Genomic DNA, 16,502 nt, shown 5'->3' with positions numbered 1-16,502 from the left:
TTAAAACTTGGCCCATCCATTTTTATTGGTAAAAGTAATTTCCTGGCTACGCCCTTGTTCCAGGATACACATCGGTGAGAAAGGATAGGGTTGAAAAGGGAGGTGGGTGTGCAACATTTTTAAAGGATGGGGTAGCAAATAGAGAGATAGTAGTACTCGTGGGTCATTAAAAAGTCTTGAATGAACTTTTTAACATTTAAGGCCATAAAAAGTCTTAAATAAATGACAAGAAGTCTTAAATTTCATTTGTGGAAGTCTTAACTTTTGGTGCGTGAATAGAGGCGACGCTTAACAGAATCTGTGCGTGTAAATCAGTGCTCTCTCTCTCTCTCTTTCTCGTGCAGCCAGCATTTTGCAGCTGATTCTTGAGTTTAGTGTGAGCACGCACAGGGAAGCACAATCAAGCACATTTGTACTGAACTTGTGATGTTACAGATGTATGAACCTTGATAAATCTGTTAATCCGAAATATAAATGGCCTTATATTGTGTCTCTGTAAGCAATCAGTGCGATAAAAACTATGGCTCCTGTTTATAATCAACAAAGCTATCAACGTTGCAATTTGCAAGCGCGTGAGGTTGGAGCGGTCTTGTTTAGATGCCTTTAAAATTGTGGCGCTTCCTTATTTTACAGCATCTGTGACAAGAAAGGCAGTATAATAAAAATGCTTTGTGTAAAGCTAACAGAACTACTCAGCTGCAGGGTTACATCTGTTACATCTCTCATCTCCGTTTCTCTAGAGTTCCATCTGACATATACAGGTATTTTCTCTGCCATGTGAATCAGTCAATTTTAATACGTTTCTAATAATATACATAAATAATAATTATATAATTATATAAATATTATAATATCAATAATATACATCATATGAAAATATATCTATCTTTAATATATAGTATAAAATATGTTTTCAATATACATCATAACTTAGTATTGACTTGTACTAGTTATACTTCACACAAAAATGAAAATTGTCATCATGTACTTACCTTCATGCAGTTGCAAACCTGTATAACTGCTTTATGTGGAGAATGTTAGGAGATGTTAGGGAGAATGTTAAAGTAGTTGTTAAAGGTATCTGCCAAGAAAACAATATAAATGTAATTCAGCACATGATTGCATCACATATTGCTGGGAAACAAGTGACTAAAGAGAAGGGTCATAATGTAGGCTACATACATTCATAATTAATTACAATATTATTTACTTATTTAATTATTCATTTTAAGGCACAATTTACAATCACATTTTTATCAAACCGCACAATTATGACTCTAAGACATTAAAGATATTAAAGCTTTATTTTCTGTTAAAGAATAATTTTCTGGAAAGCTGCTTTGAAACAATCTGTGTTGTGAAAAGTGCTATACAAATAAAAATGACTTCACTTGAATTAGTTTAGAGTTTATATTATTATATTATTATTTAAAAAAGAAAATGCATAAACGCACAATATAATATAATAAACATGTCCAGAGACATCCAAGTAGTGTCATTGGTTTTGCATTGAGCTGCTTATTAATTATTTGATGTGTTTAAAAGTCTTAAATTTAATTACTACAAACTTGCAGATATCATGGTAGTAGAAACACAAAATTAAGGTGTTGTGGTGTGGACATTGTGGGATGGTAAGAGTAGTGAATTTGTATAATCCTTGTAAGCAATAAACAATTGAAAGTTTAAATAAAATGGGGGGTGATAATGGTTATGTAATATGATGTGGGAATTTTAATTCTTATAATGTTCTTTGGGGGAGCTCTTGCACTGATAGAAATGGTGTAGTAGTGGAAGAATACATGGATGAGCATTCACTGTTATGTTTAAATGATGGAAGAGGAACCAGAATTAACATTAGAGACTCATCAATGTCCTGCATAGATTTGACATTAGTATCAGGAACAATTGCATTAAAATGCCAATGGGATTTATTATAACACACTATGATTGGAAGTGATCACTTTCCCATAAAATGTGAGTAGGTATAGATATGATTAAGAGAACAATTAAAAAACAAACAAAATGGAGATTCGGAAAAGCTGACGGGGTGAAATGTAATAAAATATGTATTGAGGGATTGATAAATTTTAATATTAATGGAAATATAGATAAGTGCACTGACAAATTATCATCAGTAATAATGAGAGCAGCAGAGGAGTGCATTCCTATGTCAAAGGGCAGTGGAAGGAGGAAGGTTGTTTCATGGTGGAATGATGATTGCTCTGAAGCTGTTAAAAGCAGATATGAAGCATTTAGGGTGCTGAGAAGAATGTTAGTACCAGAATCCCTTCTTAGCTACTAGAGGAAATGAGCACAGGCAAGGAGAGTTATTAAACAGGCTAAAAAGACATAACGAAAGAGAAACGCAGCTGGGAGATGTATGGAGTGTTTAATAATATCCCAGTACTAAAACTGTAGGAGATGGGAGAACAGCTGTAACAGAGGAAGAAAAAGCAGAACTGCTATTTCAAACTTTTAAAAAGTACATAGCACTGATAATTTAGATGTCAATTATAGGAATAGAAGGAAGGAAATTCTGGAACCGTTTCAAGACATACAGTATATTATCAGAAACCAACTGGACAGAAAGCTTTCGATCGTAATATTGAGATGTTTGAACTCAAAAGAGTACTAGCACAGGTTGGAAGCACTGCCCAGGGAAAGACATGGTGTTTTAGACTATGTTTAAATATGCAGACGAAGCGGTGCTTAAGAAATTCTTGGATCTTTTTAATAAGGTTTGGGCAGAAGGTAAGTTGCCAAGGGACTGGAAAGATGCTGTCATAATTCCCATTGCCAAACCAGGGAACAAACCAGCAATAGCAGGGATTTATAGACCTATTGCCCTTACATCTAACCTCTGTAAAATGATGGAAAGAATGATTGCAAATAGGTTATATTATATTTTAGAAAGCAGAGGACTAACAGCACTATACCAATATGGTTTTCGCCCTGGTTGCTCTACTCTGGATGCACTTGTAAGGCTGGAAACCGAAGTTAAAAAGGCACTAGCCATGAAAGAGGTACTGGTAGCAGTATATTTTGATATATCGAAAAAGCCTATGACATGATGTGGAAAGAAGGATTATTATTACATTTGCAGAAGATCAGAATAAGTTGAAGGCTGTACAATTGGTTTTTGAGTTTTTTGTTTGGACATTCATTTCAAGTAAAGGTGGGTGTGACACAATATCAAACATGGTTAATGTTGAGAATGGAAAACCTCCAAGTTATTAAGAAAACCAAGTGTTATTAGCTCTATATTAATTAGAGACTATGATAAATTATATAGTTGAAGAAGTAAATCCAGATATCAGTACAACATTATATGCAGATGATGGAGCAATGTGGAAAAGGGGAAGAAATGTTACATTCATTAATCCGAAAATTCAGCAAACAATATGGAGTGTAGAACAATGGTCGTTAGAATGGGGCTTTACATTTTCTAGATTAAAATCATGTTGTCAGTTCTTCACCAGGAAAAAAATAGGACAAAATATACAGTTGCATATGTTCAAATATTTAGGGTTATGGATGGAAAGTAAACTAACCATAACTAGGAGTGGTGATGGCATAGTGGGCTGAAGCACATAACTGGTACACTGTAAGTTGCTTTGGATAAAAGCGTCTGCTAAATGCATAAATGTAAATGTAAAATTCATACTGAATATATAGAAAAGAGGTGTAATAAAGTGCTGAACCTATTAAGATGTGTAGCAGGACAGGAGTGGGGTGCAGACAAACAGTCGTTGTTGGATATATACTATGCACTTCTTCGCTCTGTATTAGATTATGGATGCATTGTGTATGAGTGTGCATCACATTCTTTGCTCAAGATATTATACAAGCCAGAGCATTAAGGTGTATTATAGCAGCCATTAAAACAACACCAGTTGCAGCAATGCAGGTAGAGCTGTCAGAAATGCCATTAAATATACGGCGTCAAAAATTATCTGTGGCATATTTGTTAAATTTACAGGGACATAATAAAGAACATCTGGCAAGGAAAGTATTAGAAGAGAGTTGGGAAACAATAAATTCAAGAGGATCAGGATTTGCATGGAAAGCTAAGGAGTGGGCAGAAGAAACGTCATTAGATTCTATAGTCTTTGAACCAACTGTTACAATATCCCCGATGGCCCAGTGGTTATTCAGTGAACCTAAAGTTGACTTTAAATTACATGAATACATTCAAAAAGGAGAGAGTGAAAATAATATCAAATCTATAACATTGGAACATATTAGAACTGCCCGTTATGCATTTCTTCCAGTGTACACTGATGGCTCAAGAAACCCTGACACTGGACGAACAGGTGCAGCCTATTCTGTACCAGAGTTAAAAATCTGAAACTTTGGGAGGTTAACGGATGGGACATCTGTGTACACTGCAGAGTTGTTTGTTATTCAAATGGCACTTGGTTGGGTCGAGGAAGTGTTGCCAGATATGGTTTTAATATGTTCGGACTCAATGGCATCACTCTTAAGCCTTCAAACATTTCAAACATTTAGAGAAGATATCTTGACAGACATTTTGGTCAGTTTAAATGAAGGCAGATTGGAATCTCAGTACATTTTACATGAGTACCAGCACATGTGGGGGTGCAAGAAAATGAAAAAGCAGATAAAATGGCTAAGGAAGCACTTGATAATATAAACTTAATAGTCAATTTAAGTGGGGCGGAAGGGAAACACTTGAGTTTAGAAGCTTGCTATTACAAATGGCAGAAGTACTGGTATACATGTCAGACTGACAGACATTTCCATAAAATACAAAGCAATGTAACGCAAGGTAAAATTAATCATAACTAAAATATAGAGGAACATGTCATGCTCACACGCTTAAGAATGGGTCATACTAAACTTAACACAACACTTCACATCATGGGCAAATATAACACGGGTTTATGTGATACATGACAGGAAATGGAAACTGTTGAACATGTGACAACAGTTACAGAAATACTCAAACCAGCCCACCTGGCACCAACAATCATCCATGCAATTATCTAATCAGCCAATCATGTGGCAGGAGTGAAGTGCATAAAATCATTCAGATACGGGTCAGGAGCTTCAGTTAAGGTTCACATCAACCATTAGAATGGGGGGAAATGTGATCTCAGTGATTTCGACCGTGGCATGATTGTTGGTGCCAGATGGGCTGGTTTGAGTATTTCTGTAACTGCTGATCTCCTGCGATTTTCACGCACAACAGTCTCTGACAAATTCTATGGTAACTCAGATAACCGCTCTGTACAATTGTGGTGAGAAGAATAGCATCACAGAATGCTATTCTGAGACGTGTGTTGGCGCTGTTTTGGAGGCACGAGGGGGGCCTACACAATATTATTCTTTTTAATGTTGTGGCTGATCGGTGTATATACTGTATATATCATGGTACTTAATGATTTTTTTTAAATGGTACTACTAAAGTACATGTCCAAAAAACATTGAATTACCATGGTAACACATCGAGAAAAAAAACAATGGAAAAACGATGTTACATTTTTGTTAAGGACAAATCATTAAAGACACCTGAAATAAGACCTTAAGTTTCATTTAGCTTCATGCTTATCTCTCTGTCTCTGAAAACAACACCTTTGCCTTAGTCATCTGATCCAATCAGCTCTTTATACATCAACACCTCACCCTTCGTGGCCTGAGGGCCTTTGCTTTAAATGCATAATAAATTGTGAAGAGACTTAAAGGAATATTCCAGGCTCATTAAAAGTTAAGCTTAATGCACAGCACAGCATGTGGCAAAGAGTTGATTACCACAAATAATTATTTTGACTTATCCCTCCTTTTCTTAAAAAAATAAAATAAGGGGGGCCTGGGTAACTGAGCGAGTAAAGACGCTGACTACCACCCCTGGAGTTGCGAGTTCGAATCCAGGGTGTGCTGAGTGACTCCAGCCAGGTCTCCTAAGCAACCAAATTGGCCTGGATGCTAGGGAGGGTAGAATCACATGGGTTGACCTCCTCGTGGTCCCTATAATGTGGTTTGCTCTTGGTGGGGCTCGTGGTGAGTTGTGCGTGGATGCTGCGGAGAATAGCATGAAGCCTCCACACGCGCTATGTCTCTGCGGTAACGCGCTCAACAAGCCACGTGATAAGATGCACGGGTTGATGGTCTCAGACGCAGAGGGAACTGAGATTTGTCCTCTGCCACACGGATTAAGGCAAGTCAATATTCCACCATGAGGACTTAGAGCACATTGGGAATTGGGCAGAAAAAGAAATAGAATAAAAATAAAATCTGGGTAACAGCGAGGCACTTACAATGTAAGTGACTGGGGCCAATAATCCGTAGACATTAAAATACTCGTAAAATACTCATTGAACAGTATAGCCACAAGACATAAACAATATGTGTGTTATCATTATTTTAGGTGATACAATTGCTTGCTAACCTTTTCTGTGCAAAGTTATATCTAAATTTACAACTTCGTTGCCATGATGATGTAACGCCATAAACCCTAAAACAACCGTAAAAGATTTAAACAACTTTACAGCTCAAACAATCAATGTGTTTTAGCAGACGATTTACTCTAAATGCTTTTATAAAACTGTAAGCTTCACATTTCTGCCTTTAAACCCTATAAAAATTGGGCCCATTCACTTCCATTTAAGTGTCTCACTGTAACTGAGCTTTTCTTTTGTTTTTAAAGAAAAAGAGGGACAAGACAAAATTATGTTTTTGGTAATCAACATTATGCCTTTTCCAGGTCAGGAATGTGGTCATTATTTTGTGAATTATTCTTATTATTCCACGTTTTCATTCTCAAAGGACACCTTATCAGCAAGTGTAATTTTTCACAGCAGCAGAGCAAACACAATCAATTAGATATCATTTAGCTTTATGGACATAGCGCTTTTAACAATGGTCACAAAGCAGCATTTCAGGACATAAGACATAAACCTCCAGTGAACAAGCTCAAGGCAACAATAGTAATGTAAATTTCTCAAAAAGAAAACCCATTCTCTGCTGGTCAGCCTTTTACTAATGTTATTCAGAACCGTACCTGAACAGAGAAAATGTTAAAGTTTTGGAGGTTTGCCAGTGTTGGGTACATTTGATAAAACTAAGCGTGTGCATGAGTGTGTAACATTTCTGTTTATCGGAGCTTTTCGTCCACATTAAATGTTTAGCAGGTCAATTACAATCAGTGCCTGAAGCATTTTAAACAATTCAATCAGTCTTTTTGCTTCAGCCAAACAGTTTTGTGACTGAATTAGTAGGCCCTGCTGAAGATAATTTATGTATTTCAACGAAGGGGTAGGAGAATTCTTAAACTTTAACAATCGTTAGAGATAATTTATTATTCGCTTAAGGCGATAGTTCACTCCAAAATTAAAATGCTGTCATCATTAACTCATGTTGTTCCAAATCTTTATGACTTTCATTCTTAAGCAGAACCCAAAAGATGGCAGAATATCAATCTGTCACCATTCCCTTTGATTGCTTCTTTTTTCCATACAATGAAAGCGAGTGGTGACTGAGACTATCATTCTGTCGAACATCCCCTTTTGTGTTTTTACGAAAGTCATGTGGTTTTGGAACAACATGAGGCTGAGTAAATAATGAACTATCCTTTTAAGACAGCAAACCAGAGTATGAACAATACAGCACATATTTCATCTCTGAATTCCTCTAGGAAATTTCAGCAGAATGCTTCACAAATACCCTTAGGAATGAAAGTTTCCTCAGGCCACAGGAATCAAGTTGTACTAACACAGAGCGCTATAGACATTTGAATATTTTCTGACAAATTGTTACATAATACATCAAGTTAAACCATAGAAGTAAAAACTTTATTGAGATGCTTAAAAGACAAGAAGCAGAATAGTTAAACGCATATATTCTCAATCAGTTACACAGGTTAAGGCCCATTTGGATACCGTCCAACATTTTTAATGCTTTGGACCATACTCAATCACTGCTCAGCTACGGTTTCGTTCCAGGGAAGTGAAATGGTGTAAAACTGCATTGTCGGGTTTTAACGGCATTTCAGTTTTCACGGATATACAAATACCAGGATGTGCTTATAAATAAAAATGCTGAGAATGACAAACTCTGAGCTCAGATGATCAGACCCATTCTTGTGCTCTATAACCAGGTGGTATTTTGGTAAGTCAATATCGGCAGATGTACATTTTGTGACCATGGCAACAGGATGATTAAAGCTTTGAATCTCCACTAAAGCAAAGAGCAGTCAAACAAATCAAAAGATCATATAATAGACAGCACTGCATAATAGCACAATAGTACATACAATGGCAAAATAACGTTTACAAAAATATTGAACAGTACAGCTTGTAATTATTAAAATGATCCAATTACAAATCATGTTTGTATATGAAACTATTTAAATACATATATACAGACATGCGTGTATCTTTGTCATTAAAGGTTGTAATTGATGTGTAGTGCTATAGTTATACTGGAGACCATGCTGCCAGCATCCTGTCTGAAACTTTCAGATGAATTTCAGGAAGTTAAACTAATGGTAGATGATTATGATATGGTACATGTCTGTCTCCAATACTGATAAGCACTACAGCAGAGGATGCAGTTATTTGACCAATAAACATAACAGTTTTAAATCAGTCTAATATGAACATGCACAGACGTACACGCAAGCACACAAACTTTGCACTCCATTTCAAAGCATAAGATACAATCACAACATAAAATAGCAAAATGTTTAATAAAGGAAATTCAAAACAATTTATTTACACTGAGAAATCATATTACTAACACTAATTACGTAAGTGCATGACTGGGGCTCTGATTTAAAAAACTAAAAAATCAGAAAGGCACATCCTGGTTGTCACACTAAAGACACTTAAATACAGATATGACACACTAGGGAAAAATTCAATTCACAGCTGTACAGTTTATTGAGAACCCAAAGGAATAGTGACATTTCAAAATCAGAACTGCCTTAGGTTTTCAAATCAACTGCTACATTTCTTTAAAAAAAAATGTTGATAGAACACAAAAACCTCTATATGAAAACCCCTTAAAGCTAATGTAGTAATTAAGTGTTGTCTGTCATTTAGTAAGCTCAAAAGCATAACAATATGATGCAGAACAGTGAAAGGCTTCTTGAAACCACCCCAAATTCCACCAGTCAAAACCTCTGTTTATGTCTGCAGACTGACACGTCAAGAAATCAACCAAGCAATGTCAAAATACAGGACTAATGCTACAAAAACATTAAAAATAGCATACAAATAAAGATTAAAAGGCATAAACAACAAGTAAAAAAGTACATTTAAAAGGTAAAAAATTAAAATAAAGGTACTGTATGTCAGAAACTAAAGAAAAAAGGGGAAAAGAGGACAGGACGTGAGCATTTGTTGAGTCTGTTTCTGTTGGCACCATCACAGCACCTAGAAAACCAGATTGATCCATCATATATTTGATAAATTCATAGAATGTATGATTACCAGCCTGTAGGTGCAGTTTCAGTTAAGAGGATGGGGAGGTTTTACACACTTCCAGTGTTTTGAAAAAACAGTCAATGCCAGAGAACTGTTGCCTCACAGATAACAATCTTAACAGCTTTGGCCTGATGACGCTAACGAAATTGAACTTTTCTTAACTTGAGCAGTTAAATACAGTCCAAAATTTTGTGTGTCATGAAATACTATTGGGATGTTGACATGTTCTGCAGTGTGACAAAACCCCATTTTGCAATTTTTTTTAAAATTATAATTATGCATGCATCTGTCATTTTCAATTTTAAACATGGAATATTTGTACTTTTAAAAATGTATTTTTCGCACTGTTGGACCAGGTAAAAAGGTGATTTAAAAATGGTGAAAAACGCAGAGGAGAGGTTTACCAGTCATGACATCTAAAAAATACACTTTCCCTTAAAGGGGTCATGACATGCCTTTTTTTTATTATTATTATTATTATTATTATTTTAATATGTTCCTTGAGGTTCACTTATGATATTAGTACAAATGTTTTGGTCATATATTTGTAAAACATTATCATTTTCCACCCTCATTTTGAGCCTCTGTCAGAAACGCTCTGTTTTGGTGCTGCTCCTCTAAGGGGGCTTTCACACTGGGAACGTTTGCTGCGGTCCGATTCCGAATGCGATTGTTCCCGGTGCCCCCGCAGCTTTGGTCTGGTTTCACACTCACTTGATTCTATCGAACCCCGGTCCATTTGCGTTCATCTTACGTCATCACAAACACGCATTGAGAACACAAAGCGACTCATCATACTTTTTGTTTTTTTCTTATTTTGGTGCCATTATGCACAGCAGAGTGAACGACAACTGTGTATATGTGCGCTTCATGGCGTAACTCATCAGATGTCCAGGGGAAGGCGGCTTGCTGCTGCTCGCAAACGGCGTTTTTTGAGAAGACAGCTGATTGCAAGGAATTAATTAGCATCTTTGCTTACACTGCACGCTTACGCTCATGTCCAAGGTGAAGTTATCGCCACTGTCATCTCCTATTATACCCTATATTTATAACCTATGATAGTATTTATATACAGTATTCATAAGATGTATAGATAGATAGATAGATAGATAGATGTCGTCATCGGCTAAAACGCATGCGCAGGTTACTTTACTTCCTGAACGAGTGCGCACCCGAGTCCGATTTGCTTTCACATTCACGTGAATCGCGCTACAGTTCCATTGCAACCGAACTCAGACCACCTCCTACAGGTAGTCTTGGGTTAGGTACCGCAGTGCACTCCCCGGTCCACATGACAGCTTTCACATTACCAATTTTTCATGTGAACCGTGCTCTGTTTCGAACTGCCAGTGTGAAAGCACCCTAAGACTTGACAGTAAACGCCCACTGTTATGATTGGCTCTCTGCTCTTGACTGACCTGCTCTCTCATTGCCATCTCACTGCTCACCATTACTGGGCGGGGCTACTGAAGTGATAAGGTAAAGTAGGCATTGACATGTTGTTGTGGAGGCGGTCAGATACAAATGTCTACCAGTGTCACTACAATGTGGAAGAAGTGAGCATGAGTCGTTTTAGCATCTTGGTTTCAACAAATGCTGTTTTTGCAGTGAGGAGGAAATTTTGAGTTCTGAAACTTACAGTATGTTTTCATAGTACAATGACCTCTTATATGTCAATATATAAAGGAACATTTTATTCCTCGTATCATAACCCCTTAAAATTCCTATACATTTTAATCCTTAAATCTTAATGTTGATAAAAAGACAATGGACAAGCTATGTGTTAACTCCACATATACTCTGTTTGTTAACTGTATAACTGGGAGATCAATATAAATTATGTGACCGTTTAACAGATTACTTCTGGCTTTGTGAGGATAAGTTTAAAAATTGAAGCAGTACTGTAGATGGTGACACATCCAGCTTGCTGTGTGTTTGTGGATGCTCTCAGGGTTTGTGTCGTTTCTCGCTGAAACGGTGTATGGTAACACAGCCGTGGTAGGAGATGGGGCGGGGCATGGCAGCCACGCCTGTGATGATGCCAGAGGCGGGGTCGTAGCATATGATGTTGTCAGAAGCATCACCGTTTTCTCCCCGCCCACCCAGAATGAAGATCTTTCCATTACAAACTGACATGCCACAGCTCTCCTAAATATACATTCACAAAATTACAGAATGCCTTTATATTAGTATAAAGGATGAAATGAGAAGAACTTAAAGGAATGTTCTGGGTTCAGTACAAGTTAAGCTCAATCTACAGCATTTATGCCATAATGTTGATTACCACAAAACTATAAAAAAGCAAAAATCGAGGTTACAGTGAGGCACTTAAAATGGAAGTGAATGGGGACAATGAAAGTGAATGGGGCCAATTTTTGGAGGGTTTAAACATAGAAATGTGAAGCTTATTTTATAAAAGCACTTGCATTAATTCTTCTGTTAAAACTTGTGTATTATTTGTGCTGTAAAGTTGTTTAAATTGTCATTTTTTCAGTCATTTTAGGGTTTGTTGACATTACATCGCCATGGTAACGAAGTTGAAAAATTGACTATAACTTTACACAGAAAAGGTTTGTAAGTGATTTTATCATACTAAAATAATGTTTACACGCATATTGTTTATGTATTGTTGCTATACTTTTGAAACAGTGAGTACTTTTGAAAAGTATAACTTTCACAAATTGGCCCACATTCACTTCCATTGTATGTGCCTCACTGTAACCTTAATTTTTGCATCTTTTAAAGAAAATTAATTTTTGCTGTAATCAAGATTATGCCACAAACACTGCAGATTGAGCTTAAGTTGTGTTTAACCGGAACATTCCTTTAATTAAGGAAGAGGTTGTTGTAGTTTTTGGATACCTGTCTGCTGAAGGTATTGACCACATGTATCCAGTGGTTCTCTACAGGATCATAGCAGTAGATGGACTTGGTCAGGCCGCCACATACATAGATGAGGTTATTGAGAGACACAGCAGAAATGTTGGGTTTGGTGAAGGGAACACACGCCCTCAGCTGCCAGCTGTCAGTCTCGGGGCAATAACACTGGACCTGTGACACACATTTATGTGGAAAGAAGACACACAATCTCTATTTAGAAAGGTTTAAACTTTAAATTCTACAACCTAACAGACCATTTACTTTTGGTATACAGGTTCCTACTTATCAGTGTGTAGATTTGTGATGGGACTTGTGGAATAATTTTAGCTATTTTCTCCAAAGAACATTTTTAAATGGAACATATAATGGAAAACAGGACTTTCTCTTTTTATAAATAAAAAAAAGTTTGATGTTCTAAGAAGACATGCTCTAACATTCACAACACAATGTTGCCCAGTCTATGCAGTTTCATTATCGTGGTATTGCCGTCATGACTATGAGTACATTAACATATGACCGCCCACATTTACACACCAACGCCTATTCAGGATTCAGCAACTCGCCCCATCCTAATGAACGATGGTACATGGATATTAGCCAGTTATAAGATTGATTTTATTTGAATTTATTTTCACAGAAAAGTACAGTATCAAAAACAACCTGTTTAATTCTAAAGATTAGAGAGAGGGTGGAAAATGGCCACATAAAACTAAATTAAAGCTGTTTGTGAATTAAATTTAGTCAAGATTTCTAAGTGGACTTAAAGGGTTAGTTCACCCCAAAATGAAAATTCTCTCATAATTTACTCACCCTCATGCCATCCCAGGTGTGTATGACTTTCTTTCTTCACCAGAACACATTTAAAGTAAAATAGAACAATATCATAGCTCAGTAGGTCCTTAAAATGCAAGTGAATGGCAATTTTTCTTTTGAAGCTCATAAAATCACAGACATTCAGCATAAATGTCATCAATCTGACACCAGCAGTTAAATTAATGTCTTCTAAAGCAATACAATTGCTTTTGGTACGAACAAGATAAATATTTAAGTACTTTTTAACTATAAATAATTGTTTCCGGTCAGAAGCGGTATGCGCATGTGACGTAATTGCACTGGCATGTTAATGCAAGAACTGATGCATGTGCGACACACAGACAAGTGGGCGCCATGAACTCCACCAGCCATCTCAATTACAATCACAATTGCGTGCTGAAGCGGGCTTTGCCCAGGGTGCCATACAATCTAGAACCGCTACTGGCTCTCATGAGTATACAGCTGCTTATCGGAAGCAATGGTTTATAGATAAAAAGTACTTAAATATTGATCTTTTTCGTACCAAAAGCGATCGCATCACTTTTTATTTACCGCTGGAGTATTGATGACGTTTATCCTGACTATCTGTGATTTTCGGAACTCAAAAAGTCAAATCACCATCCACAAGGACCTACTGAACTGAGATATTTCTATTTTTCTTCAAATGTGTTCTGCTGAAGACAGGCATACTGACAGAGTGTAAAAACAGATACCATATAGAAACTCTCGGATGACAGACGCACCAATTACATAAGTGGAAAAACATTCTGAAAATGCAACATTCTGTGGAAAAGAGCTTGTATTAAATACTTCCTTTTCTTCCACACTGCATTCTCTATCGCTCTTTCTTTCTCTTTCTATTCCAGATAGCAAGTAAAGAATGCAGTAATCTGAGAAGTGGAAATTCAAAGAGTACAATCTGTGTGAGATGTTATCTGAGACAACAGCACTGTCTAAGAGAACAATAAGCTGACCACACCGGCCCCAACTGTCAACCAGGTACAGATCACCTACACAAACACACACATTCACTCCCCATCTGCCGTTAACAGTCCTTCTGTACAAAGAGATGCCCGTATTGGAAGGGTAGAAGGGTACTCGAGACAAATGTTATAGGGAGTTCAGCTCTGATTATGTCTCCTCTTGTCTCCAATTTTGTGGGAAACAGAGAAGATCACATCTCATCTTGATCTAGGAGATTTTCTACATTTTGGTTTATTTTCCTTCCATGTTTCACTGCATAAAACCAGTGTGTGGAAATCTGGTCAAATGCATAATTTGAACACTATGGCTCTTTTTCAAAACCTAGTGAGTTGCCTCGCTGTCAACTATCTGCGTAGGCAGCTACCTTCTTAGGCAGCATTCAAACTAGGGATGTACTTTTTTTTAGGAATTTTCACTAAAATCAACAATCAATTCATCATTAATAAATTTTCATAGTTTCTGAACACATTTGTGCTTAAATTGATTCATCCTCAGTATTAAGTAATTGACAGCAAATCAATCGTTGATTAATTATGCACAGACCTACTCCTAATTGAAATGGAACCCCATTAGTGAATGAATTGAAAAGCTTTTCAGGGGTGGTCAACGGTAAACGGTCACTCACGCGTGCAAAAAGTATGTTCTGGTATAATAATATACAAGAAAATTATTACTAGGCCTTGGATACCGAAGCATTTTTTGGAAAGATCTCATGTGGAACACCAAAGATGGTGTTCCACACGAGAAGTGCACATGAGACTGATTACAAAAGAGTTAGCATGTTGCAAAACTAACAACTGAAAACCCCGCTAAGCACAAAAACACATCAGTACAAACAAATATTGGGTGAAATGGTAAATGTTTAATTAGAGGGACCTTTTATTGGTACTTCTCAGCACTGAATATGATAAACAAAATCATTAAGTATATTTACCGTCGTGCGACCCCGCGTTCTCATGCGCGTACATTATGGTTTGTCTTTGCTATACACTATGCATAATTTCATTTCATTTAAACCAACTAATCTCAGTTCAGGACACTCTGGGCTGTCATTAAAGGGTTAAACTTTCGACGCACCGAGTCATGTGACAAAACAACATGGCGCCGATCACAGCGGAGTTTGTCTTTGGGAGAACGCCGACTAAACTACATCTGGTAAGAAATCTCATTAAGCATCTCCATTAAAAACTGTTTGAGTTAAAGATTAAAGTTAAAGTCTCTAGTTCCATCCGATATGCCATTTTGAAAATTTCATTGATTTATCGCGAAATGGCACTATGTTAAACACTGCAGACTAGAGGGCTATTTTTCCCTTGGAAATCTTATATTCACTGTGCATTATCACATTGAGAATTCAAAACATGGAAAATGTTGCTTTCAGAGGCTGTATACAGAGTTAGGATAAAACTAAGGTGCATTTCAAACTGTTCTGAGGCCAGTGCAGACAGCCAGCACACTGGAGGTTAAGTCATTCACTAAATAGGGAGCATCTTATAGCTTTCCTATGCAGCTAAGCGCATACACTCCAAACTTCCGGTCAAAAGTTCAGTTTCAGGCTGCAGATGAAGTTTGCACCACTCAAAATGGTTGGCAGACAAGGGACAATGGTGATCAGTACATAGATTCAGAATTTATAATGCTTTATTTTAATATGGTTGGATGATGCTGGCCATTACTTTGAATCAGAATTAATTATGCTAGTAAGTTTTGATTGGTAAAATGCTTCAGCACTGTCTATCAATTGTTTGTTTGACAGTGCAAAGAGAGAACATTGAGATTTTGTTGCCAAAATAGAAAAAAAACACTGTAACATAAAACTATACAAATAAAAATTATTTGACTTGATTTGACTTTTCTTTTCCCAGTACACATTGTTCCAAAGCAGCTTTACAGAAAATCAGCTGTAATGTCTGTAACGTCTCAAAACCAAGAATAACCAACACTCCTGTAAACATAATTAACAATTTTAATCAGATTTTACAAAATCTGATTTTCTATAGCTTGATATTATTTAAAATTTCACAACTTAGCCCCATATGACGACATCCATTTTTAGGAAAACTATTTGCTATTCAAAAAATGTTTTGGCATGTTTATTAGGGGCTAGATACAAAGCAAAAAGGCAAATGGAAAATGCACACAGCAGTTGAGCTCAGGTTATACTCAATTCCCTTGACTCTTTCTGCCATATTGAATGAAAATTGTCACTGAACTGGTTAAATATTTTTTAAAGGCATAATCTACAATCAAGTTTTTCATCAAATCACACAATGAGGACTATAAGACATAATAGACATCACAGATGACTATAAGACATAATAGACATCACAGCTTAATTTTCTGTCACAGCATCTTTCCTGTAAAGCTGCTTTGAAACGA

General features: G+C 36.6%; 1 protein-coding gene across 2 annotated transcripts in view; it reads right to left on the bottom strand.

The window, feature by feature from the left end:
• Positions 1-6,865: 6,865 nt before the first annotated feature.
• The window catches only part of LOC127440334 (kelch-like protein 24), a 43,699-nt gene continuing 34,062 nt past the window's right edge, over positions 6,866-16,502 (bottom strand). Inside the window, exons 7-9 of one of the 2 annotated variants that reach the window (XM_051696871.1) lie at positions 12,309-12,497; positions 11,349-11,594; positions 6,866-9,395 (exon numbers count right to left, since the gene is read on the bottom strand). In XM_051696871.1, the coding sequence (XP_051552831.1) occupies positions 11,394-11,594; positions 12,309-12,497 (390 nt within the window). In that variant the 3' untranslated portion in view covers positions 6,866-9,395; positions 11,349-11,393. Of the gene's footprint in view, positions 11,595-12,308; positions 12,498-16,502 lie in introns of both variants that reach the window. The other variant, XM_051696870.1, reaches the window with a different exon arrangement.

This window comes from Myxocyprinus asiaticus, chromosome 5 (assembly GCF_019703515.2).
Source record: "Myxocyprinus asiaticus isolate MX2 ecotype Aquarium Trade chromosome 5, UBuf_Myxa_2, whole genome shotgun sequence".
NCBI lineage: Eukaryota > Metazoa > Chordata > Actinopteri > Cypriniformes > Catostomidae > Myxocyprinus > Myxocyprinus asiaticus.
This window is presented reverse-complemented; position numbering and strand designations above follow the sequence as displayed.